A 23,889-nucleotide genomic window follows, 5' to 3' on the forward strand; every position below is an offset into this window, starting at 1 on the left:
TATTTCTTGTCTTTACAAAGGAAAATTGTAGCTACAGAAGGCAGGAGAAAAACAGATGAAGTGGAAGGCATCAGTTGTCACTCCTGAGCATTGTTAGAGGCATGGTACAAAGTGCATGGTTACGTCTTTAAAACAAAGTATGCCATTAAGTGGGTAATGCTAAGAGGAATTTTATCTAGCCTATAAATACCAGTGAATCTTTTCAACTTCAAATCCCAGTACGGAGACAATTTACAGTTGCAATCAAAATGATGCACACAATTTAACTTCAGCACCATCTGTAACTCTGCTGGTATTTTAATAATGAATAAAATTATATCTTGGCAACAAAAGTCCCACTTAAATAAAATACCTTTAAGTTCCAAGCAGAGCCTCCAAGAGGAAGTTACAAGGCCTGTGACTTACCCTGAAATCTCCTTCATGCTAGCTACAAAATATATATATCTACATTTGAATAGCAAGCTTGTGGACAAAAGGTCTGTGGGATTCTATGAAGCCCTCGTTAAACTACCTCTGAAGCTCAGGGACTGTGAAGAGGCAAGGTTTTGCACAGCTGGTGACGGGCACTCCTGCCCTCATTGCACAACTTGTGTCTGGTTCAGCAGAGACGTATGAGCAAGGTCTAATCCTGGAGCTCTTTGCTGACATGCCAGCCCCTGTGTAGTTGAAGAAAAGCACCTACAGGAGGCAGTTATCTTCCCTTAAAGAGCCTTTTATTACAGTGGGATGATGCAGGAGGCATGTCACGTCCTCTTCTGAATTTGTCTTTTGGACTCCGTTGTGAGACCTACCCACACCAGTTTCTGAGTTATAATTTTCTCTTCTTTTTGAAGAATTTTTGAGCCCTCCAATTTGTATACTTTGCAAAAAGGAGGCACTTTTTGCTCTGTAATAATTTGCATGCTGGGTCCTTTTCTCTACCCTCCCTTCAGCTCCGTTGTTGAGTGATACTAGTCCCATGTTCCTACTCTGGGTACTGCTGTCTTGCAGTATTTATGACTATTTCATGAGGCTGATGCTCACTAGTAGAGGAACTGCAGCACAGACCACAGTCTTACTGTGGCTTGTCAAATACTTTCCATTTATGATGATATCAGATTGTTGGCGTAAGTATGGTACTACTTATACCGATAAAAGATCCTGACTAACAATATACTGACAGGTAGAAGTAATGTGAGCTTCACAGTCCAAGATTTTCTGCACATTTGTCTCAGTGAAGGTACAGCGTGACTAAAAGCAGTTCAGATCTGATGTATGGGAAATCTATGGAGCCCGGGGATTGGTGATCTTTCACTGATCGTGTCCTCTTCACCAAAGCTTTCATTAAGGAAATGTTAGTGACCTTTCCGGATGGCCTTCACATGTGGAAATCAATATGTTCTGTCCCACTGACTCCTTCAAGTGGACAAGGAAAATAGCAGCAGGACAGGTTTGTTAACACATCTCAGTCATGGCTGGTAATGACCCTGCCTCTGTTCCAGAGATTGATCCTCTTCAAAGGACAGGGTGAAAGAAACTCTAGTGTGATCATGATGGGTTTTTGGGTTTTATGGCTTCCTAAAAATCTTGTGTCCACTAATCAGAAATCTTCTAAATTCATATTGGTTACTGCCACTGAATGCTATCTCAAGCTTGAAGAAGTTATAAATGGCATCATACCATGCCCACCAACGCTGATGTAAAACATGTACTAGAAGAATTAGTAAAGTTGGACTGAATCTGTGATTTCTATGCAAACTCAATTTTGGTAATATATTAGCTGTGTTTCAGAAGCCTGCTGTGCTTCATAAGTGCTTGAAATCCTGTTTTTTGAGTACTTGGCTACATTTTTCTCAGTAATTTTTTCACACTTGTCACAGGTGTTAAAGGCCTTGACAAAAGATAGAGCTTAATCAGATATTTGGGCAAAAGACCTTTTTTGAAGTTCACTATTTTATGGACTATTAGCTAAAGCTGGTGTTATCTGTCATGTTTCAAAGGAGCCCAAGTGTTTTAGTGTCTAAATCTCACTTGGGTGCTTTTAAATTGATAACATTTATTTTTATTTTTTTTTTTAAAGAAATGGTTTTGGACAAAATTAAAATACATGGGATAAGGGGGAGAGAAGATTTTATTGTTTTTACTTGCAGGGCAATTAAAGCTACAAGAAAGGAATCCAAACTAATAAGTCACATAACTTCATAATAGGTCAGTGAGTTTCTCTTTTTTTTTTTGTTAATTTATCATGATTTTCTAAAAATAAAAAGTGGATAAAAATCAGAAAAACCGAGTTGATATGGGTAAATATTTTTCATTTCAGGAGCAAGACTGCTGATGACGGTAACAATACACACGACACTGTAAATGCTATCCATAATTGCCTGTTTCTCAAAAGTCAGCACAGTCAAGGTCAGCATCCATTTCTCAAATGCAAGTCAACATCTGTGGTGCTATATGATTTGCATGAAGAAGCTTATAGATACAACTAGACACCCTTTTTATTTTATTTTTATTTTTTTTGCTAGTTATCTGGTTGGCAAGGAAACATAAGATAAAACAACTGTCTAGTAAATGCTTTTCTTTGCGAATATCCAGATATTTTAAATGATTCTGTAGTGTGGAATTTTATTTGTTAGAAACAATGTTTTTAATAGCCATATAATGAAGTTGACTCAAAGAAGCAAAGTTCTTGTTCTGACAGGCAAACTGCCAAGGCAAAGAGAGTAGGGGCAGAAACTAGAAACCTGGGAGCACCTAGAATAAAGGTCCATTTCTGTCACACCAAGTGAGGGAGATAAGTCTCTTGAAATGTGCGTGCTGGGACTGTATGGTGGGAATCAGGATACATTGGCTTTGCTTTTGGATTTACCATGGGTCTTCTCCCACCTTGCATAAGCAGAAAACGTTTCATCTCTGTCTTGTCTGCACTCATCACAAAAGGAAATATGATAATAACATCCTTTCTTAGAGAGTTTTGTAATCTTGAGAGGTGTGCATTGAGTGGGTGGTTTGGTGGTTGCGGTTGCTTTTTTGATTCTGCATTCTCATGCCTATGGAATGAGCCTCACTGTATGTGCAGATCCTGCCTTTTTGAAGCCCATGGCCTGTTTCAGCTAAGTTTTACAAAGAGATATCAGTCTCTGACAGGGGATGTATCAGAGCTTTTCTGCATATAATCTGGATTGTTATGCTTGTACAAGTTGACTGTTGCATCTCAAGTACTTTACTGTACTTTGAAATTTCATTTGGCACGTAAGAGCTGTGCCATGTCCTGCACTGTAGGTCTACACATGTAGAGCTGTCAGGTTCAGCTTCCAGTGTTGCAAGGTTAGTTTTGACAGAGGGAAGGGCAGAAAAGTGACCTTGCAGCTCATCAGAGTATCCATTCAAAAATCAGCTTCACTTGGAGGAAATTCCTGCTTGCACTCTAAAGTCAATTGATCATTACTCTCTTATCTGTTGGAAGTTGGACTGCATTGGTCCTGGTGCTTTCAGAACTATCTTCAAATTGTTAATACTGTCCTAAATCCTGAAGTTTTATAATTACATGTTTTTATAGTTAGATATGAATTCAGGGAAAAGGATTTCTGGCAGTAGTGGGGTTTTCGTAGAGGAAAACCAGATAAAGATCACAGAATTTGGTCTGAAAATGATATTGTAATGCTGTAGCGGCAGAGATCCAGGTGAGTGTGTCTGGGGACAGAAGCAAAGGATGTGGAAATGTAGACAAAGCATTAGAGGAGTTAGAGACAAAGTTAGAGGGAGGTAATTGTCACTTCCCAGGCTGGAGCCTCCAGAGATCACCGGGAAAACCTTAAGCGCGTTGCTCTGAAATGGTTTACACTTGCTGCTGTGCTGAGACACCTGGTGTCCCGTAGGTATCCAATCATACCCTCGGGGAACAGTGAGGAGCCAGAGATCGGCAATGTGACTCTTGTGGACCACAGGCTGATGTGTGGAGCTCTCTCGTGGTCCGGGAGCAACCACAGGAAAACTGAGGAGAGCCAGCATTCTAAACACTATCGAAATTAGAAGCTCTTTATTTAATTGTTTCCAACTTCAGGTTTTAAGCGTCGCTAAATAGTCATGTAGATCTGTTGCTAAGACCTTGAACCACCTTTTGAGAGGTTCCCAACCCTTCTGTTGGGTTTTATAGAATGCAGAACTTTGTGTGAGTTTGGTGCCCTGATGTACTTGCTGTTTGAGATCTTTGTTTAAATCACTGTTCCGGTCACCAGTGACAGTGAATTTATTTTCAGAGCCGTATTTTAATTTACAGATTTTCTTTTACATGCAGACAGAACAATTATGGCCTGACCTCATGCTATAGCAGGGGGCATAGCACTCCACAGACCTTTCTGCATTGCAGTCAGAAGTTCTCTTTGAGATTTAAAGGCTGTAAGTGATAGAGAATCTGCTCAGGACCTTGGTAACTTGTTTTCTTGGCTAATTATCCTCATGGTCAAAACATCAGTGGCATACTTGTCCTTAATTTGTCTAACTCACCAGCAGCAAAAAAGCCTAATAAGATCTGTAACCGAAGAGGCAGAAAGGATTTCGTACTTAAGTTTGCATTTTGAGGTCCATCAGTCAATGCAATGATATGAATTATATTGATTGCTGATTTTTCATGTAGAGCTGTATTTTGATTACAAAAGTGTCTGGGCTGTTCTAGAGAGTCATTGCAGAAAGAGGTGAGAAATATTTTAATACAATCTGGCTCATTATGGGAAAGGTATCACCGAATTTTGGGTCAGTCCTAAATTTGCTGTCATAACTATAAAGTAATTTTTGCTTCCATTCCTTGCCTTTTGTAGTCCTGAAATATCATTAATGCATTACTCCCTGCTCACCCCCCCTCCTCCCATCCTTGCAAATTGTATATTTACTCTGTGAGTGCGAGAACACTGTGGTGCCTGAGATCCTGCTAACCTGCAGGACTTTTCCAGTAATTAGATCCATGTTTGCTCCATGGGAGATTCAATTAAAAATGAGAGGGTTTTATTATTATTATTCCCTACTGAAACCCTGCACTATGTTCTTGAGTGTGTATGTGACAGCATTGTAACGAGCAAACTTACTTCACCAAATTTCATCCTTATTCAAACATTATGGGTCAAAAATTCAACTTGAGCGTTACCCTAGCCCATCTGTTCTCAGATAAGAATGTGAAAGTAAGAGCGGAAAGACGTAGTAGACTACTCATTTGAGCGAACATAATTAATTTGGCTGTGTATAGGTGGGTGAGCCAGAGGAAGAAATGAAGGAAGTGTTCAGGTTTTGTAATTAGAGTGCAGCATAGGACTCTTGTGAAGCATGAGACATGCTTTCACATGTTGCAAAAGGCCAGGTGGCACATCCTTGTGTGTCACTTCCATATGGAAGTATGAAGTTGTAACTCCTACATTACGTATCTGCTCTGTGGACAGACTTTACTGAACACAACACCTGGAGTGTTCTCTAAAGCCTGCCAGGGCATTACTACATTCTTCTGGTGGCTTTTGCAACAAGAGTCATTACCTTCTTTAACTGGAGGGTAGATCATCAAATTTCATTCACTGAAAGGAAAACATTTTCTAGCTTTTCAAGTATTTGATGTCTTAACAACAGCTCCCATCCAGTTGCCATCCCACCAGACTGTCATTCTGGAGGGTAAATTTCAGCCTCGCACATGAATTCATGCACAAGTGTGCTTTTTCTGCAGTCTCTCTCTACTAAGTAGAAACAAACACCACCTTGAGATAGCACGAGTTGGCATATTTGTTGCTCATGTGATGACCTGTTTATGTTCTGTTTTTTTGCTTTTTTTTAGATAATTGTGATGATGCATTGGTATCTCCCTTACCTTCAACAGCCCTTACCAGTTCCTCTGAGCTCTTCAGTACTCACAGTCCCAGCTTTGCAAAGCTCAACAGGCGAGATGGTAAGGTTGCAGTATGAAATGCCTAAACTATTCTTTTTATTCACATTTACAAAGAATAACTTTCTATGCTGTTTGTGTGCAGTGCATTCAGAGCCAAGTTGAATAGAGCTGTTAATTTATGCTTCTGTGAGAGCTCTATTTAAGAGCAATTCATAGAATCATAGAATTCCTTCCTTTATTATAGAAAGCTTGTATTAAATTTGAAGCTCTCCACTTCTTTTGTAGAAACATCCTGAAGGAAGTTCAGATAGTCTTTCCTTTTGAAGACTGCACATAATCTTTAGAGCTTGAAGGTCATTAGGCTTGAGGCCCCGTACTAAAATGTAGGTGTTTTTTAAAGCTAGTAGCAACTAGATGTTAATGTTCCAGTGGAACTGTGCAATGATTACATAAATCAGCAGAAATAGTGAAAATGAATGAAAAAATTTTACACATATTTGCCATGAAGAATGTTTGAGTCCCAGATAATGAGCTCACACATGAGATAAAGCTACTAGGATCAAACTTAGTACCAGAAAAGAGAAGCTGGCAGTATCGAGGGCATTGGACACCGCGTTGCAAAAGTGGGTTGTTGGCTCCCATCTTCTTCCCAAGTTAGACCCTCTAAAAGAGGAAAGCCCTGTATTATCAGATTACGTATGATTTTCATTATAAGAAACACTAGAAAGTATACTACTAGGAAAAAGATTTTAATTGAAAATAAATGAGAATTTTCCTAATTAAAAAATCTCTGAAATGTCTGTTTTAATCAAACACTGTTTGATAAATCTATAGAAAGCCAGTAAAGGTCTGTCTCTTAGATGCTTGTCGGTAATGATAAGGAGTTGCCAGGTTATTAGGGAAGTGTTAGATGGGAGTTACTATATCATATTTAAACTCCTGAACTAGGGTTCCTCAGCAAGTAAAAGGTCATATGATAGCTGCTGAACAAAAAAAAAATTGTGAACATTGAGGATATTTGAGTTTTCCCTGCCTTTGTCTTCAACTGCTAGCTGGGATGGTGAATAGATGTTCTTGTGTGATTTTTACAAATAGCTCTAATGACTAATTTTATTTGCCGAAAAGAGGAAGAGATTCATGCGCAATATTATTTCAAGGCAAGCTCTTGCTGTACTGTATTTTAAAGTGGTATTAAAAAAAGTCTAAAATAAATTGACAATGATTGCAATTTAAGGGCAGAAAATGAAATAGGTCTTATTTAGCTGTGCCAGAGTAGTTTTGCCATGTAATAGGGGGGTAAGAGATTCCAGCTTTTAGACCTACAGTATTGTATCGGCAAGGTCCATGCTATCCTTTGGCACAAATCATGGGAAGAGGAAGACAGAGCATTGAAACTGAGCCCTAAGCACGGAAGTTGTTTCAGCAACATTTTTTTTTTCATGTTTTGAAGGCTTATGTGATAACTGAGGAGCTAAGCCCAACACAGAGAGCTAGAAGCCAAGCTCTATCTTGCTTAATTCTTTTGTTGCACAGACTTTTGCAGAAATGCACAGATGTAGTGCCAGCAGAATTCATATAGGAACTTCATCTCAGAGTGGAGGAACAAGCGATGGTAGATGGTGGCTGAAGGAGCTTTCTGTGGCTGGCACTTGAATACAAACAGTAGATATCTTTACAAGAAATAATATTCACTAAAAAGGACCGTGCCATGGCTTTCTAATAATGTTGGAGTGTTTCAATGAGTTGGCTTAGCTTTGTTTGTAATTAATAAGACAGTGCTGCAAGTAACAGTGCCTCCAGGTAGAAAGAGAGATAAATCTATTTGTTAATGTAAATATGAATGCAACAGGTAAAGACGAATTTATAAAATACAGTCCAGACCTACATCAATAGAAAGTTCTAATTCATCAAGTTGATTCAGTAATAGATAACAATAACTAAAAGGCTGTTGTTTAAAAAAAGGCCTGCAGCAGTGAAATGTGCCATTAGAAAAAACTACCACACAAACTACCCGTGAGTAAAGCTTTGTGTGAACTGCTGAAAGTGCTCAATTAAAATGCTGATAAATACGTACTGATAATAGTAAAGCAGTTAGTATAATTCTGATAAATATGATTCTGAGGTATGAAATATTTTACTTACCCATGGGAGAGATTAATCGGCTGTTTTGTTTATAGTAAATAAATAATGAAAAAGAATAAGAAAATTGCTGCAATATGACTGTATCAACTAAGCTTTTTCAGTTCTCTATTAGCTCTCAGCCTGAGTAGTCAGTATAGGCAATTATGTATGGGAATATAAAACATATATAATGTCAAAAAGAATTTGTTTTATGGCCAGGAAGTGTTTGATCTGGGCATTAAATTAAAATTCTGCAGCAGGGAAACACTTAGTTGCAGCAGGAAGCCCAAGAGTTTGTAGCACAATATAAAGCCATTTGAGCTGTTTGTAAGGCACTGTAGGGTGGAAACAGGCATTCCCTTTGCTCCGTATTAATAAACTATAAATAAGTATGGGCATCCTGAACAGCCCTGTGGAACATCAAGGAGCATTGACTGCGTAACACTGGGCTTAAATGCAATTTTTGGAACAAGTACGGCAAAGTGTACAAATGGTCTGTAAAAGAAAAAAGTATTTGATCCTATTTCTTGGAGTCGTATGGGTGTCCAACAGAGAAGCCATCTGATCTTTGTTCTTCTCATATTTCTATCGTTATGATTTGTTGCCATGGAGAATATGAACAATATATCAGGTTCCTGTGGTACTGTTTCTCCACTAGGGCATTTTCTCCATACCGTGTTGAACCTCTACCTTGAAATGATCCACAGAAAGTGCAAAATGTGTGAACTGTGAGGAATGACAGTGTAGCGCAACGCGCAGAATCCTGTGAATGCCAGTGGGAATCTGGTGGGCAGCATGGGGAAATTCTGTGCCCCTCAGACATGATATTCTGAAGTGCCAAGCATGTGTTGACTTGGTTGAGCATCCTCTCTCTCTTATTTTCTTGTGAGAGAGGAAGTGTGTCATCTTCATACGTTAGTACTTTTCACATTACACCTACCGGATCTGTATGTTTGTTTTTAGGTAATCAGAGATACATTTTCATCTGTTTTATGTTTATGCCACACTATTAGTAAAAGGTGTATGGTTCTCTTCAATTTCCTTGTGCCCAACTGCAGGAAAACAATGTCAAGGTTATGCTTGTATCTGTTCAAAGGAGTTGACGTCCTGTAAATATTGTGTCTTCAGTAGCCCTTGTTGTTGCCTATGTTGCCTATTAAAGCCTTCACATCCTGCGTTCTTGTCTCTTGTCTTGGGTCTGCCCTGACAAACATTCCCCAGGGTGAGCATCACTGGTGTGCAGAGGAGCAAATGGCTGTAAAAGAGTTACTATACTTTGGATGTGCTTTTTGGTACTTACTAAAAGAAATATATGGGGCGGAGTGTTGATACACTATAGGGAATGATGTGCATAGAAGAAACGTGCAGATGCAGATCATGCTGGAAAAAGATGCCAGTATCCCTTGTGCCACTTGCTCTGTATAACAGGGCAAACATGGAGGAAAAAGCACATTTATTGATTTCTGGCACTCACAGCAGTATTTGGTGAGGATTTGGGAAACCCACAAAAGTGAGCAGAAGTTATGTGTTTGCTCTACTAAAGTGAGAGGGGCCCAATGGGAAAAGCTTTAGTTCTGCCCTCAGTCACGCAGCCAGCGCAGCTTTGCTGTTGCAGGGATTTTAGCTGCCGTTCTTACAAGTCAGTAGAACTACTGTCCCTCTGTGGAAACCGTAATGGTGGAAGGTTTGGGAGTGGGAAATACAGTGGATTTTTTCCCCGTGGGAGAAGGTGTATGAAGCTGCTGCTGTTCCGTAACCGATAACATCTCTCTTGCAAGACCAGCTTCTGAAGAGGTGACGCTATGAGCAGGTGTCACTGCCGTGTCATGCAGTGCTTACGTCTAAAGAGTGACATTCCCAACAGACAAATGTGCTCGTGTGAAGAGATATGCAGTGCAGAGATGCCATGTAATCTGCGATTTGAGAGCTTAAGCTCAACACAGATCTCCCAAATTTCTATTCAGTGCGTATCGTTTGTTTGACTGACTTTGAAACTGTAAGCCTGTGGTGCCATGCTCAAACTGGAAAACAGCAGTGCATAGTAAAGCCAAATACTTTTGTGGAAAGCATATCACCTTTCTTCCACTTCCAGCAGCAGAGGGGAGAGAACATAAACTACACAGAGTAGATGCTAGTTATGATCTTTAGCAAACTGCTGGAAAGTACTTGTGGTAATAAGCTTGGCTTAAGACGTTATGTATAAACTAGAACAGAGAAAGCAAAGATTTTTGTCTTTTTTTTTAACGGGAAACTCATCAAACAAATTACTTGTTATAAGTGATTTTCCTCCATCTAGCTGTTGCTGTTTGTGGAAAGATGAAATTGCCCATCTTTCTTTTAATATTTACTGAAAACATCTAGAATAAGATCTTTGGAGTATTGACGGGAACAACTTTGTGTCACAGGCCCACCAGAACTTCTGAACTGAACATCTATGTACCGACCATTCCTGAAATAAAACTGTAAACAAAGCGGCAACTATCATGTTCAGAGTCTATTTCAGATACTGGATATTACAATCCGAAGGAAGTTTTCCTTTGGCTCCTGTTTGTACATTAGTCACAATTCTGCGTAGGAGAAATAGGCAGCTTTTTGTCTTCGAAAACAGTTATATCGTTTATATCTTAAAAGCTAGACAGAAATATTCTTTATATGGCATTTAAGATGAAAAAAAAAAGGGCAGGGGGGGAGAAGAAACATTAGGATTTTTAACAGGAAGTACTATAGTTTTATATAAGCTATATATATGTATGGAGTTAAAAGAGAGCTATGAAGTAGTCCGAGAAGATTGAGTGGCGAAATTCCTAATATTCTCATTAGGTCTTTCATGGCATGCTCATAGGGGAGAGTATTCTATTTAAGGCAGGTAAAATAGTCACAATGACGATGAAGACTTCTATTGTGATTGAAAAGGGTAAAATAAAGCATGGCACGAGCAGGCAGTATGCATCGGATCGGTTATAAACTATTTTCCCTGGAGAGTTCTCATAGAGGAATGAAGGCTGAATCATCCTGGGGAGCAGGGACGATACTCAATGCTGGCTATAGAATAAACACACTTCTGTTTCAGGAATAGGACTGAATCCAATCTTAATGAACTGTAAGTAATGAAAATTCTAACACTTATCTTTTGACAAAGAAATTTCAGTCGTGAGTTAGAAAATACAACACAGTCCAGGCAAATCAAGAATTTTTTAAAGGGCAAAGTTATCGAAATTGAGTTGATATAAACAACATTTATTGATCTTTCAACTCAGTTCACTTCAATAAACTCTTCATAGAGCAGCTTTGAGACAGATCGAGTAATAAGATTAAAATATTATGGTAAATTCATCTATTTATAACCAAAGTTAAGTAATGATTTTTGTTTGGAAATGCATACTGGAATCATTCTTGTAGTTTACGTGAGGAATTATTAATGCTTTACTCTCAACTCTGTATTTCCCCCTTTGCTTCCCAATGTGATTGTGTTCACTGTAATCACTCAGAAGTGCTTTTGTAAACTTCACTAATAACGGCAAAACAAACAAGATGACGGGTTGCAGAAGCAGAGACAGCCTGAAAATTTGCTGCTTTGGATACTTTGTTAATGGCTTCTGCGTTCTTCATAGCTCCATTGTTCACTTATTTGTAAAGCTGAAGTGAACACTGGGTGTATACAGAGAATAAATGTGTGCAAGTAGAAACAAGTTAAAAAAAAATAATTTAAGGGTGTAAAAGAAAGCAAGAGAACTTAAAATAATATATTCCAGGCTGGAAGGATTTGCCTTTTAACCATAAGCTCACATTTATTGTAGTGACTGAAGTGGTGAAATTCAAGCAGTGGTTGCAGTTCTGTGTCTCATTGGCTTGGCGTTACCACGGGCCTCTTCAACCTCTGAAAGAATCCAAGGGGCAGTACATAACTTCACTTTCAAAGCACAAACATGAATTACAATCTATCAGCTTCCATGTGGTTGTGACTTCTGAAGTCTCCATTCCTGAATGGGGAAGTGGATAATTTGCAACTTGTGTTTGTCCTTATGAAGATCTTGTTTGTTCTTTTGTTTAAGATAAAATACATGTTCACTTAACAAAGCATCTTGTGTAAAGAAGGGGCTGCTTTCCAGTGTGAAGGCAGTCCTTTTAGTTGTTCAATTGCATGGTCTCTAGCTTTACGGCGTATTATCTGAAGTGCATTTACAACCTCTAATTAAACCATTCTTCCAAATACTTAATAGGGCACAAAAAAGATAACTAACGTTTTCACATGTCTTTCAAAACATAGCAAAAAAGAAAATGTCAAAGCAAATTAGAAGTTAGAAATCGGCATTCCCAGATTTGCACAAGCATACGAATAGGGATAGATAGAGTATTTTTTTTGTGACTGAGGATGTACTAACCTCACTGACAAAGAATAGATTTCCTCTAAAATTCTCAGAAATTCAAAAATCCTTTTAAACTTTAGGTTAATTAAGAAAACCTTAAGGAAACGCACCCCATGTAGCATATTTCCTAATGCAAAATATGAACAAACAGCGGTATGTTCAGGCAGTCCACACCTCTGTGATGACCTGAAATAATAACATGGTGCTTTCTCAAGTATAATTTCTTGTGCTGTCCTTGCCATCTAAATTTTCTTTGTCCAACCTCTTCCAGGAGCTGGTGGCTGGTCCCCGCTGGACTCAAATGAGCAGCAGTGGCTCCAGGTTGATCTGGGAGACAGAGTGGAGATTGTCGCGGTCGCTACCCAGGGCAGGTACGGGAGCTCAGACTGGGTGACCAGCTACACGCTGATGTTCAGCGACACCGGCCGCAACTGGAAACAGTACAGACAGGATGACACCATCTGGGTAGGTCCGAACTGCGGATGCCTTTGGCCCCATTTCTTTCTGGTTCGGGCTCATTTTGGCATTTGGAGAAACGGCTTTGGTTTCAGATCAGAGGAGTGCTCTACTGGTGAGAGAGCAGACCTGACCCGCCTCCACCAGGTGTTTTGATCTAAATGGGTTGTGTCACCGACTGTCTGTGTAATACAGGTTTAGGCCCTCAGGACTACATTGTTTTTCAGACTATGAGGATGCTCAGGGCACTCAAAATGACCTGCATGCTTCTGTGCCTGGTTGGCTTTGATTCAGGCACACCAGGGTAAATGGGGCTAATCACCTATGTAGTTTCTCCAGGAAATATGGAAATTAACTCTGCGTCTGATGCGCGCTTGCTGGCCAGAACAACAGAACTCCTGCTGGGGGAGGTGGGTGGTAAATTGCTCCTTGGCTGGAGAAGGCTGGAGCTGCAGCATGAGTTGTGGGATGATTTAGCACGTCCGCTGAAAGTGTTCAAGGCTTTTCCTGAAATTTTAATGCAGACTTGACGCTTACTGTTTTGCACGTTCAATGTGTGGCCAGGCCAGGTGCTGTCAGTAGGAACCGCATGTGGTAGCGATGCCCCTCATGTGCGGATGGAGGAGTCATCCTTTCATATGGAAAATGTGAATTGTTAACAAATGGCAGCATCCTCTCCTTGCTATATTCTCTACTTCTGAGGAACAATAGCTTTGGTAGCGTGAGAGTATGTGGTGGTAAATGAAACATATTCTTCATGAAAATGAACATTGTAAGGGTGATCAAGTAGACTTCTGTTTTTTTTCTCTTCAATTTTTCTTTGGTTAAATGTCACAGAAGCAGATTTTGCTTCCAGAACATAATGATTGTGAATGAGGAGAGCTCTTGTGCAGCAGGAAGAGAGGAGAAGGGGTGCCGAATTTTTTCCCAAGAATGTTGTTGACAGAGGGAATGCATGTGCAGGGAGGTTAACATCTGTGGTTTTAAAATCCATTGCATTACTACTGTCTTTGTTTTATCATGGTTTGATTTAGGAAAAGCTAGTGGAAGTCCTTCTTCCTTTGGAAAGGCAACTTTGGCCCAAAAATGGTCATAAAGTTATCAAGTGCGGCTCTGCTTCACCTGTTGCTTAAAGTTATATTAGGCTGGACTTGCTCCAGATACTACTTTTTATTTTATTTTTGTGTGTTTACTTTCTTTTCGGTGTTCAAAACCAGTGCAATTTCATTCTGGACTGAATATAGTGATCATTTAATCTGGCTCTGGACTTCCACCTTTGGGACTCAGAAATTCAGAATTGAGATCTTTTTACAGACTTGGCGTCATTAAGTGCTTTCTTCCCTGAAAATATTATGTGCCTTGTTAAAATTTTATATTAAGACAAATTAATTTTTTATTATGTGTCTAACTTTTCAGCCCTTTCCTTTTTGGAAGTTCTTGACCTTTTATTTATTTTTGGTAATTTTTTTTTTCTTAAAGGGAAACCTGAAAAGACAACACATAGAATTTACCGTAGCAAATCTTTGTTCCCTAAGGATCTAATTTCGTGAGTTTCTGATCTGGCATCTAACATTGCACAGAAGAATAAGAACAAGCCTAGCATGCATTTGACAGTGAATTAGGATTTATGAAGAACCTGAACACTCTCGTTTTACTAAGTGATCAGGCATGAAAGTGATTCAGAGCAGACCCTGATGCAAGTTCTAAACCTTCAGTAGATCTGGAAGCTTGCATTCTGCAGGGGTAATTTTTGTAAGATTTTTCTAATGAAAACCACCATAGACTATAGAAGATAGTTTTGTATATAAGTAAGGAAAGATGAAATAGAATTTTGTTGTGGAAAAGGTAACACTGGGGAAAGGATTTAGCTATTCTTCCCCTCATATTAGTTTCTAAAAGACACCGTGACCATATGAGCCAGTAACATAATTCCAGTGCAGAAGAATGATTTGCTCCATGTCCCCAGGCAGAGGGCTTGAAGGGATTGTTAGGATGCATCGCCAAACTTTGCCATTGGAATAATCTGATAGTGAAAATCCAAAGTGGGCTCATTTGACATTTCATTAGACTCTACAGTCCACCTAAACTGGCAAGTCTCGTTAACACCTATGAGCTTGTATGCCTGCCCATGGAATGAATGAAGATTAAGAATTACTTCTGTACAATTTTTGTTCTAACTAAAGAGAAAGTTGATTCTTTTTTTTCCCTGGCAATTTTTGGATTTGTTCCACTGAATTAAATTAGATCTTGAAAGCCATTCAGAGCATCAAGAGGAAAGCCAAAGAGGCTTTCAGAAGCATGTATAGAATTATAATTTCAAATTTTGCAGTGTTTCTGTTTTATTGGTAGTAATCTGTTCCGTAGGCTTTTTTCTAAATAAGAAGGAAAATAGAAGTGTGCTGTCCAGCTGTATGTTGAAGGTTTTTCTATAAAAGGCAGAGCTTTGGATGAAATGAAAATATCTGGGCTGTTAAATAGCTCTAAGGGAAGTTCTACATTGCACGCCCCTTGGAAAACACCATCACCCTTGACTTGGGGGAGGGCAGCAGAGCGGACCATTTCACAGGGATAAGAAGGCAGCACCCCAGGGCAGCCTCCACTGTCACAATCTGTGACAATGTACACTGTACCAATCTGCCACAAGATTGGTAATTTCAACCTTCGGAACCTGTAGTCCATTCTTTTTAGGGGTGCCAGGGTGGTCTGTCAGAGCAGGATTCAAGGTAGGAGTCTCCTCCATCAGGGCAAGTTGGCAAGTTACCGGTTACCTCTCATCCAGAGGGAGTGGAAGGGTTAAAATCTGGGTTCCTGTGGAAAATACACCACTTTATAAATCTCAGATGGGTAGGTGGGAAACACAACCTCCCTGCAGGCTTTAACTTTGAAGCTTTTTTTTCTCAGTCCTTGGGGCAGGGTTTTAGTATTCTCTACATCCCTCAGGACTTTATGTTTTTTTCAAGATTTCCTTTTTAAATTTTTGTGTATAGCTAAAAGGGCTAGAAGTTTACCTACTTCATTGCTTTTTGTTTCAGAAGGCTGTGCTGTTCCTAACTTAAGAAGTGGTCAACACTGGCTCGTAGCTCAGATGGGGCTGTAAAATCGAAATCATTGCCTGGAGATCATTAGATGACGTCTGCTGTATCAATATAAAATATTGATAGGCACTGGACCCGTCAGATCCGCCGATACAGCTTCTACTTTAGTAAAACTAGTTGGAAGTTTGTGCTTTGATGTATGAATATTACTGAATGTCTCACACCAATTGCTTATTGGTGACAATTTATCATTCATTTACAGTTGTTGAAAGGGGAGATTATGTATCAGTATAAGGGACCTATATAGTGTGGTGAATTCTTTTGTTTTTTTCTGAAGGCGATATAACTACATGGAGAACGTTTGACAGAATAACGATTACTGAATTGCTGAAAAGAAGGGTGTAAGAAGTACCTGGGTTTCAAGGCAAGCATTTGATTTCAGGTAGAAATTTGAGGTTTCACTTTGTTTAAATTTCTTTGCATTTCAGCAAAGAAAAATGAGATTTGGAAATTTCTTCTCCAGTACGTCTGTTAAGCTAAAACTGTCAGAAAGCCTTAGTCTCTATTCAGACCAAGTCAGATTTTGAACTGCAGTTTCTCCCAGCCTACCTGCATGACCCAGAGACAAAGTGACGGGGTATTCCCAGCTGGCTGTACTGCAGTGCTCTCTTGGGGGAGGACGTACCGGCACAGCCCTTCCCTGCTGCGTGTCCTGGTCCATCCGCCACCTTTGGTGGAGACGGAAGGCAGTAGCGCCTTTCGTAACACCTGAGTAAGTCTGCCCGGATGAAACTTTTCCTAATCATGTCTTCACACATGTCTGATGCTCCATATTGCAAGTGGTTCTCCTGAGGAGTAGTTTCCAGCCATCTGGGTATAGGTTTCGTCCACCCATATAGCATCTGTGTCCTTCAGTGCATCTGAGACCTGGCTACATAAATTCTTTATTGGGCTGCCGATAAGACAGACGTTTGCACACCGGTATATATGACGTATGACTAGTAAAAATCCCTTTCTCTTTATAGAGATTACAAGGCTTATTATCCTCCTCTCACGGCATGCATACAGCTCCCATCAACTTCACCGTTAATGAGCGCTGCATAGACAGATCGCGAGGAGAATCAGAAAACCTCTTACATTTTCACTCAGCCTGTGTTTATGATGTTAGTAAATTCTGCAGCTGGAGTTGAAGACAAGACAGATTAGCCATTTAAAACCAATTTTCCAACCCCATTTGTATTTAAATAATCTTGTTACAAAAGGACTCTGTGGTTCAGAGCGAACTCGACTTATAATTATATTTTCCATATGGATAAATCAGCTGTGTGTGGACACACTAGCTATTGATTGGGAGACATAAAACATAAATCTTATTGCTTGTAACAAGTAAATGATTTTTCAGTGTTTTTAAGTGTTGAATAATTCAGAATTTACTTTACCTGCATACGCATCACAGCTTGAGTCAGTCCAAATTGTGTATATTACTGGGACGAGAGTGTGGGCTGCGATACAATGCTATTTAATTTTAGATAGCAATTTTTACGCTATCTATATTGAAAAATACTTTACAAAGCTGAAAAACACAATTATGCAGGAAGACACAAAGGAAAGGGGAGGGAGCAGGCATAGATGTATGCAGCAAAAGGAGAAAAGAGATGTTCTTTCTCTAAAGTTCTGAAAGGAGAAGAGGAAGTTGTGGAACTGGAGATAAAGGGAGACTGCTCTGACAGTGGCAGAGAAGGCTCTTAGAACAATGAATCTGTGCAGAAAGGCAATGAAGGGGAAAAAAAGGCATAGATAGCAAGGAGATAGTTCATACTGTGCAAACACATGCACGTGTTTGTGCATATCAAGTCTGGAGCTGACTGTTGGTGAAGCTTCTTACACATCTGCTGTCAACTGCACATGGAAGGGAGAAGGTGGCTTCGGGTGGAAGGGGGACTGTGGGCTCTAACCCCAAAGCTGGATCACGGGATAGGAAGTGCATCTCTAGTTTTGGACCGTGACACTTGGGTCACGCGAGGTACAGAGGAGGGCTTACCCTTCAGAGAAGCGCCACAGTGTCAGTCCCCCTCCCCGCAGGTGCAAGGGCTGGAGGGTTGACAGGAGGCTGAGGATGCAGTAGGAATATGTAATTCTGAGGGGAGCAGGAAAAGTGTTTAATAGAGGTGATAAAGATCCCCTGCAGCCCCTTTCCTCAGGAAAACCTTTGCTTGCATGTGCGAGCTTTCGCTGAACCAGAGGCTTTTCTAATGAAATCTAGAGGAGGGTCACTCTTAATTGGCTTATAAATCTACAGGAGTGCTATAAACTTTCCCATTTCCACTCTAGCTGGATAATGATTGTGGAACTGTTTTGGTGAGTTAATTATCGTGAACATAGTTAGAATATTAATCTTCTTGTCAGATTTATAGTTGTGCTAATTTATTCTAAAGCATCTTTTAGCTCCTAGTCCTAACGCCCTCTAAGTAAGGCCAGAGCAAAATTCTACCTGTAGTGATGAGAAGTCCTGCATTGCTTGCTTGGATTAGAGGATGAGTTTCTGCTTGTTTTGTCATAATGTTTCCCGCTGTATTAGAATTCAGTTATATTTAATCTCCTCTATGCACAGTAATTATTGCCAGGCAACTAGGTGTTAAACAGTAAGTATCTTTTACTCTAAGAAGCAAAGAAGGAAAAAAAAAAAAAGCTAGTTGCTACTTTCAAGTAGGAATGAAGGAACCAATTCAGTCTTGCTGCAGGGAAGCAAGGCTTTTCCGAGGTTTTCATCACTTTTCCTGTAAGAGCTATGTTATTACAGGTTTTGAAGAGGCAACCATTACCCATTTGCTGTATTCGAGACTCTTCTGATTTAAGACTGCCTGATTCTGAGATGCTGTTTGGATGTTACTAATTTGCTTCTAATTCTGGTTTAGCTTACTGAGATGGCTGCGAACCTGGCCTCTTGAGCATGTTCTCAGGAAATCTGTCTTTCTTGATACTGCCAGGGCAGTTCTCCCTCTGGGAGGATAATTCAAAATGTCAGTATATCTGTTTTTGTTAAGTGCACTCTGTATGGATTTATGTCTGAATAAAATGGATATGCTTAGATTGCAAATTACCCTTTAGTGTTGAGATACTTGAGTTAGCCTTAAGCTAACTGAATTCTGTATGAATTCTGTGACCTTACAATGTGCTTTTATAGTTGGTTAACTGTAAAGCAATATTAAGGTGAAGTCTAGAGAATTTAATGCTGGTATTAACATGATATCCATCAGTAATGTCTTCAGTAATTCTCCATGCTTGGTATTTGGCAGCAGTTCACTCTAACCCAGGAAACTGCAAGAAACATGGTTATTTGCAGTCTGTGCCATCGTCACTGACCTCCCAGTCTTATTCCTTTGCACGTTGTTTGAAATCGACTGTTTCTTTAACCGTTTAGCACAGGAAGGCTGTGAAATGTTCCCTGATTTCTCATTCCTGCATCCCAAATCTTCTGTACGATCTTGTCTCTCCACTGCTTCACCTCACCTGTAGGGCGTCACTCCATAGAGTTGGCCATAACGGATTGGAGTGGGAAGAGTGGTTGGCATGGTTCTGGTTGGTGAAGTCTCGCCCTAAAACATACATCTCTTCCAAGTGTCTCCAGTAGATTTGTCTGCCACAGCCAGAAAGCTATTGTTTTCTCTTCCAGGCATCTACTAAGAGGGTAAATGTTAGCGGCAGCACACTAAGATGACTAATGTGGAAAATAGTGAACGTTTCCCCTCAGATGGGGGATTTTATCCAGCTACTCCTTTGTATGGGTAGACCGAGTTTCATTATTCTTGTTTGCTAATCGTGTTCTACAGTATGTGAAGCTATAAATAGATGCCTTTACAAATTATAAATAAATATGGAACAAAGTGCTTCAAACCATTTGTAGTTTCACCTCTGGTGAGCAAATGACCATTTGCAAATGGACTAAAATGAGAAAGCAGTGTAGAGCAAAGAACAAACGGTAAAGCTGTTTTGCTAAAGGAAAATGCATCATTAATTTGTTCATAGCAGACAATTTACAAAGATTAGCCAAATAAAAACGTCCCAGGGATAAGCACTAACGCTGATCCACCCACAGCTGAAAACCATTCTGAAACAATAATAGTTGGATTGAATGTGGTGCTGCAGAGAGAAGTTACCTGACTCCTCAAATTGCTTCCACAGCTATAGATACTGAACCAAGAAAGAGCCTTTACAGAATACAATATGCAAATATTTTTCTCCTACAATTTCCCAGTGAATTCTGTGCTAATTTCCGTAGTCCTTCTGGGTCATATTAATCAGGATTGAGTGGCTTCTGGCGTTGGTAAACAAGATCTGGACTTTTTATCATCTTAAAAAGCCTGTTCAAATTGAATGATTTCAATGCAAACAGCTCATTTGTATAGTGTGCTGCTGAGCATCCTGGAGCAGCCAGATCAACAGCTAAATCCACATGGAGGAACACACAACATCCTCGGGAGCTGTTTGTGCAGGGTTCTTACTGGGAAGGTGACGGGAGCTTCTGGGGCCTTTGCTCATGGAGTATGTGGAGACAGGAAGACGCAAAAAACCAAACCCAACCACTACTAGTCAGCACTGGATATGCTTCCAGAGCTCAGTCTTAATGAGTTTCTTTGCAGCCGTTTGGTATGTTTTGGAACAGCTGACAATGGCTCTGGTTGTCTCAACATCCAATTCTTTTGGGGAACAGGCTAACAAGAGTACTCTTACTGTACTATCATGTGCTATGAAATAAGACAGGTTGTTCTGCTGCTGAAAAGTGTGTCACTTCTACTAATTCACTTTTAGATTAGATTAATCCAAATAAAAAACTAGCTTACCAACTTTGCTAGTTTGTCTTGCAGTGTTCAGGTCTTCAGTAACTGCTATAAGATTGCACCTGTTTTGCTCTGAGCCCTTTCTGAACTTTGGATTATTCATTCCTGTAGCAAGAAGCTCATGAATAGAGAAGTAGAAATCTGTTGCTTGTGGCTAGTGGAAATGGCACACAAGAAGAGGCAAGCTATAAACCACTGCAAACCACTTTAGGACTGGGATTTTCTTAAGATATTAAAAATTGATAGAGTATTGTCTAAGCAAAGGAGTGTGATGGTATATAGACACCAGGTTTAGTAATAAGACATGCTAGTAAACTGGTGAGCACCTTGGAAGAAGCAGAAAGGAGAGAATTACCATGATACCTGAAATGGAGATGAGGAGGCAGAGGAGGAGAGAGACAGACAAAGAGGTAGGAAGCTACAGTTTATGTCCAGAGCATCAATATCTAAGATGGAAATAAATAACTTTTTCATTACGCTTTTAGCCAACATCAGCAGAAACCAAGGATCTCTTATTCTGCTCATCCTCTTCTTGTCTCCTTGGTTAGTAGATTTGTATCCCACTTTGAGTTAATACACTTCGTGTTTCCTGCTACTAGACACTCATCAGTTGCAAAGAGGCCTCTACAAACCACTTCTGAGATAACTTTCTTGAAATCGAGTTGTGTTCATGGAAACTTTTTCTTCAACGTTTAACATTGGATCTTTGCACAGTGGCAATGCAGGGGTGGGGAGATGGAAAATCAGGTACCATGCAAGGGCCTGGATGATTTAGAGAGAGGACCCTGACGTATTAAAAGTTTAATTTTCTTAGGCTATTTGTCAAAATTCCCATGTTCTGTAAGTCTCTTCAGTTATGTGGGTATTCTGCTGCATTTCTCCCTTATGGTCTGATTGGGAGCCCATTGCTGTCACTGGGGTCCTTCGTCTTCATGGAACCCTAGAACAGTAAGGATAGAGAACTGTACCAGCTAAAAGCCTACCCCGCAGTTCTTCCATGGATGAACACAGGAACCAATTACTTTTTCCCTTTTTCTACTGAACTGACATATGAAGTAGAAACATCAGTTTCTACTTAACTGAGGTGACCTGGTCATATATCAAAAACAAACAAAAAAACAACAAACCCCTCCCCCAAACATCCACCTAATTAGAATTATCTGACAAGTAATATTTTCTTGCCTTTGTGGTAACCCAGAAATTACGTAGTGACGTCATCTTTACAGTGTTGGAAATACACTCTTTGTAGATTTCCCTCCCTCACAAGGTTCCAGTAATTTCAGCAAAATATGGATTTATTTTTCAGAGGCTGAAAAAAGTGGCCTTTTTTTACCTTGCAGAAAGAACTATAAAGTTATTTGTGTTCATTCTTATTATGAAGTTTTATCAGATTTTTTTTTTTAACTGCCAGTGCCTGTATTGGAATATTCCCAGTCTGGAAATAGTGTGGTTCTAATGCCTAATATAGATAAAATATAAATATTTAACATATTTTATTAGATATGTTTCTTAATTAAGAAAGAAAGAATAATTAGTGTAGTAATTAGAATAATTAGAGATTACTGATATTTAAAAATATGAATACAAGTATTATTCTTAGTATGAAGGACCTCTTCTAATACATTGCCTTTCCAAATATGTGGTTTATATTTTATGTTCTTTCAGAACATTCCCACTTTCATTGCGTGAGAATTTTAAAAACACTTATATAATCATTAATCTTGACGGTCATTATACCAATTGTACTTTTGATTCTCGAAGCTGTTTCTTAGGGGAATTGGGAAGGATAGAAATCCTTAGAAGATCCCTTGAGGTACAAAAAAAGTAAGAACAAAAATTGGTATCTAAGGATTAAGTAAGCCTGTCCGTGTTCCTTTCAAATTTAACTTAATTGTGAAACTTTTTAATATGCGTCTGACACTTTTGGGGAGCTGCATACACCCGTTCTGCAGGATTCAGCTTACATTTGTGGAGTTAGCAATTAAAGCTAAAATATAGTGTGAGCAAACCAAGATAGAGAGTAAATCCTGAAGTAGTATTACTTGAAGAACTTTCATCCTTCAGGGAATAAGTATTCATGAGCTAGGGGTAGAAACGCAGTCCTGGAAACATGATAAAAGGTTCCATACATACACCTTTACAGCTTGGAGGAGAGATGAGGTTCAGCTCAAATAAAAACTAATCAAGCTGTTGTACTCAGGGAACACTTAATGCGAGTCACTTATTTTTATTTTAAATATGCAGACTCCCACATCAGTGATAAGAATGGACAAATCTTCTCTGGAGAAGATTCTCGCTTTCCTGAGATGAAGTTTGGTAGACTGGAGAATTTATGTGGAAAGACCGCCTGTTTGGAGTTTTTCACATTTAGGATCACTTCTCAAAAATAATGATTACATCTACAAAAGCTTCCATTTGGAAATTAGACCTATCAGTTTAAAATATGTGTCATGGTTGCCTCAGGAGGGTCTATGTCTTGCTATAGTATCAAGAAAGCATCCAAATTTTTGCCAGTTAATTTAAGAAAGCTGATTCAAAAGAACTTTACACCTTCCACTTGGGAGCTGTTTTGAAGACTAAAGCAATTCTGGCAATGCCTAGCAATTCTATATAATCTCCTTCAATAAATCTCCATAATCCAAGAGGTTCAGGTCCTTTCTGATGGCACTGGGATGGCAGCTGATTTTGACTGATGCTTTCAGATCTTTTCTTTGGGTGATGTCAGGGGTGAATTGAGCTTCTTGAGATTACGGCGTAGGATTTTTATAGTAGTATCAAAGGAAAACTGCAGTCTGACTTACGGATTCAGGTTTTCTAATTCTATTTTACGCTTTGTTGTCATCAGGAGACTTTCTAAACATCTAAAGTGTGTCCTACGTTCTCTGTGTCAGATCCAAACCTCTGTTTCTCCTGGTAGTCTCTGGGCACAGAAGCTCAGGCTGCACTACAGACCTGGTGCACAGTTACTCAGCTCTCCTTGTCAAGTCCTTCAGACCGAGAGCATTTGTATGCCATACATAATGTGTGTGTGCCTGGTGAAAAACACCTTTCCACTGGCAGTATCCATTAATGGTAATACTTGCAAGTCTCATTTGTTCGGCAGGTGCTTCTTGATGCTTTCTTGTTTGGACTTCAGTTTTAAAAAAAATAAATATGCAAAGAAAAAATACTGTAAAAATGCCTCCTGAAAAGCCTTCTGTAGTCTATTGCTCAGTAAATAAATACAGGTA

The 23,889-nt window shown here is 39.5% G+C and overlaps 1 protein-coding gene across 3 annotated transcripts in view; it reads left to right on the forward strand.

Annotated features, from left to right (window-relative positions):
- CNTNAP5 (contactin associated protein family member 5) overlaps positions 1-23,889 on the forward strand; it is a 300,020-nt gene that overhangs the window by 68,841 nt on the left and 207,290 nt on the right. For all 3 annotated transcript variants that reach the window (XM_054210191.1, XM_054210194.1, XM_054210193.1), the window contains exons 2-3: positions 5,792-5,902; positions 12,602-12,795. In XM_054210191.1, coding sequence (XP_054066166.1) covers positions 5,792-5,902; positions 12,602-12,795 — 305 coding nt within the window. The remainder of the gene's footprint in view (positions 1-5,791; positions 5,903-12,601; positions 12,796-23,889) is intronic.

The sequence above is a fragment of the Rissa tridactyla genome, chromosome 7 (assembly GCF_028500815.1).
Source record: "Rissa tridactyla isolate bRisTri1 chromosome 7, bRisTri1.patW.cur.20221130, whole genome shotgun sequence".
Taxonomy (NCBI): Eukaryota; Metazoa; Chordata; class Aves; order Charadriiformes; family Laridae; genus Rissa; species Rissa tridactyla.